Source organism: Elaeis guineensis, chromosome 3, assembly GCF_000442705.2.
Source record: "Elaeis guineensis isolate ETL-2024a chromosome 3, EG11, whole genome shotgun sequence".
Lineage (NCBI taxonomy): Eukaryota > Viridiplantae > Streptophyta > Magnoliopsida > Arecales > Arecaceae > Elaeis > Elaeis guineensis.
In genome coordinates, this window is record NC_025995.2 from 14,391,999 (window position 1) to 14,395,638 (window position 3,640).

At 42.6% G+C, this 3,640-nt stretch overlaps 1 protein-coding gene across 1 annotated transcript; it reads right to left on the reverse strand.

The window, feature by feature from the left end:
- Window positions 1-1,923: 1,923 nt before the first annotated feature.
- LOC105037384 (aspartic proteinase CDR1-like) lies at window positions 1,924-3,264 on the reverse strand. The gene has a single exon (XM_010913058.1). It carries the CDS (start codon window positions 3,262-3,264, stop codon window positions 1,924-1,926), a length of 1,341 nt encoding a protein of 446 aa, XP_010911360.1.
- Between the last annotated feature and the right edge of the window lie 376 nt (window positions 3,265-3,640).

A 3,640-nucleotide genomic window follows, 5' to 3' on the forward strand; every position in this document is an offset into this window, starting at 1 on the left:
TGAAATATCAATGCACAACTTTTATTGGTAAGGTCTGCTGAATGCTAATATGTAACCCCCATTTGTAGAATCCGCACTGAATACTAATGGACAACCATCATTGGTTGGATCCATTGAATATCAATGCATAACCTCTATTGATAGGATCTACTGAACATTGTTAGGCTGCAGTTCAAATCTAATGCATAAACGAAAATACCTTAACAAGATAACATATATATCATAATTCTAGTCAACATATGTATATTCTATAATAAATGAATAAATCATAATATTCTAAAAATCTTAAATTTGCGAATCAGTCTCCATTCAACTAGAATTTCATAAATCATGCATAATTCAAATATTAATTATTTACTTTCAAAATAAATTATAAAAAATTTTAAAAAGATGGTTCATTACTTAACTTTCGCGAGCACTGAACAAACAAATCAATTTAATCAATCCTCAGAGGGTTCTTCAGAATCTATTATTCAAATATATTTTTTATAAAAATTTAACCATGACTATTTAAGAATAAAAATCATATGTTCTGATACCCCCATAAGGATTGCAAAGTGGTAGCATTCAATAACTTGATTGTCCAATCAAGATAATTTTATTTGATCATTATTAGACTAGCTTATAGGTTGTTCAATAAAATGATGACTAAGACTAGCAATGCTCGACGAGAGCTAAGATGGAGACCGGTGTGTTGTCCGATGGCTATGGTTTTGGGTCCGTTCATCGAGATTCATCAAAGTCATTAAAGGAAAATCTCTTTATTGAGGTGAACTTAAATTCAATGCAACAGGGCTCAATACCCTTCAATAGATTCACAAATCAAGTAAAAGGAGAATGATAGAGAAAAGGAGGGAGAAACAAATAGGGCGGAACAAAGTTGATCAAGCGATACTATCTGGTATCTCGATTAGTTCGATCAAGATATTTAGTCAAATTATTAATGAACTAATGTACAGAGAGTTTAATATAAATTATAGATGATCAAATCTAGAGATATCCTATCTGGCTAAGATAGGTGCCGACACATTGTCAGCGATTGCGGATCAGAATTTTTTACTAAGCTCGATCAAAATCATCATAAGAAAATTTTTGACTAGATTAATTTTAGAAAGCAGCAACTGTGGAGAGGTACTCTGGTTGTCAAGAAATAACCACACGCACATTTTGAGATTGCTGATATCACAAATCTCGCTTAGTGGAGGAGGAAGTACTGGAGCAACGAGTGACCAGACCGCTTGTCATTTTGCAGGCAAAAGGCTTTAGAGCTCCTCCAGCATGGTCGTAAAAGGCCAGGTGGTAAGAGCTAGGCAATTGCTCCATCACCCTCTGCCAAGGACATGCATTAGGCTATCATTGGATCCTCAACACCACGATGGACGGTCTGTTCGAAGGTGTATCATTTGTAAATCTTGAAATCATTTTAGAAATAGATTCATACGACTTCATTTTAAACATTTCATATTTTGGTGTTTAGATATGAAGTTTTGATCTTTAACTTTATGGTGCTCTTGATGAAAATAAATTTAATAAAATATGTCCATGTCTTTTTGCTAAAGAAATTTAGAAAAAAAGGGGGAGGAGTTGACCCAAGGATTAATTTTGATTAGTACAAAATATTTGAGTATAGCGTTAATGATTATATATTCTTTAAGTAGTTAATTTGTTTCATAGAGAGCACAATAAGTTTGAACATTTAAAAAAATATAAAAAAATTAAAAGAATTTTAAAATTAAAAAAATATTTAAATCATTTGAATCTTTTTCGGTGGAGCCAATCCAAGAAAGCCATAGATTAAAAATAAAAGACAACAATTTTCAGGCGCTTCAGGATTCAACCTTTGAGAATGACGAATCGACCCCTAACGGTGACAAGTCAACCTTATAATGCCTATCGGTCGACACATGCACGTGAAGTTAATCATCAGTCGCACTGATTAAGGTCGAAATAGAGCCTATAGTTGTCGCGACTGCTAAGATCATATCCAAAATTTCTGTTCATCTGCATGTAAGTCCCGAACATGTTAACGCCGTCGGTCGGTGCCATAAGAAGGCAGGTCCTTCCACCATCCACCTCAGCGTATATTTGAGCCTTCGACAAGGCGAGCGCCAACTCCCCATCAAATGAGATTTCCAGCGGTGGCAAGAGATCCAACGCATTTTCAGTCCCATTGAAGCACAAGTCCCAGGGGTCGTTCGGTTGGTGCGGCGCCTCCGGCAGGTTAGCTTGTTCCCTCACCTTGGATGCCACCAGATTGAACAGCGGCCTCTTCAAGAAGGTGAGGGGCGTTGATGAGGTGAAGACAGTCGAGCAGTCGCCGCCCACCAACTCCTTGGTGAGGTTCAGCGCCACCGGGCCAACACCCAACCCGAGTAGGGTGGGCGCGAAGAACTGCGAGGTCTTGCCCACCCGGCACCTGGCTAGGGGTGACGACACACCCTTCAGCCGCGCATCCATCCCCAGGTGCAGATCACTGGAGGTGTTCACGGAGGGGTTCTCCCAGTCCTTCCTAAAGCAGTGGGAGAAGGCAAATGGTCCAGAATTAAATCTAAACACGAGCGAGAACATGTCGCTCCCGCTGAGGCCCACCCTTGCCACTGCTGGTTTCGTCGAGAAGGAATTGTCGCTGCCGCAATCGAAAGGCATGTTAGTGTAGGCGACGCCGTTGATGGTGAATACATCGGAGGTGAGCACACCGCTGGTCTGCACGCCATATTCGTTGGTACGGATGTACTCACAGGTGTCGTTGCCAACACATTTATGTCCCTGGAGACCAAGGCATTCGATCGACGAGCAGGAGAAGGTGCTGCGTGTCGAGGACCTGGAGGGATCATAGAGGGGGCCTAGAGACGGGGTGCAGTTGGGACACGGCACGCATTGAGTCCAGATGAAGTCGCCCGGCACATCCAGCATCCCCATCACCTTCACCGGAGGTGTGCCGATGGTGAATTCCATCAGGTATTCCCCACCGACCTGATCAAAGCCCGCGTCCACATCAAATTCTGCAGCTAGCGGTACTGTCAGCAACTGGAGGCGGCCCTCCAACGCTGCTTGGAAGTGGTCACGGTAGGCAACCGAGCGCCGGTGGACCCTCTGCCAGTACTTGTCGGGTGTGGTGGCACTCGAGTCGAAGAGAGGGGACTCGGGGGAATCACGATGAATGAGGCGGATGTGCTGCTGGTGGGAGAGAGTTGGGAGTCGTACGATGAGGAAGAGGAGAAAGAGGAATGACTTCGTTGACGGTGGAAGCGGAGCAAAGGCCATTGGTGAACTTTGATCATTTAGTTTGCTGGAATGACTTCTTTTAGCTCATTTTGTAGGGGAGGATGTTGGGCCATGGGTATCGCTCTTTCTTGATAGCATACAATATTGTTACCATAAATGGATCGCCATCAGGAAAAGGACCACGCGGATGTGTTAAAGTAAGTCGGCATAGCCAATTCCCAAATATTTGGCTGAGCTGGCAATCCCAGCTCTCGCCAACTGCACATCTCTCTCGCAATAGCGCGATCCGATGAACCAGACTGGAGAGAGACACTAGCCATCATCATAGCTAGCCCCGCTAAGTTGGATTTAAATTTCAACACGTGCCATCAAAGGGATTATTACTTGGCCTTTATCAAAAATTAGAATAATCTTA

What these genes read in the sequence shown, in the direction of transcription:
- LOC105037384 (XM_010913058.1), bottom strand. Translation starts at nt 3,264, where the DNA reads ATGGCCTTTGCTCCGCTTCCACCGTCAACGAAGTCATTCCTCTTTCTC.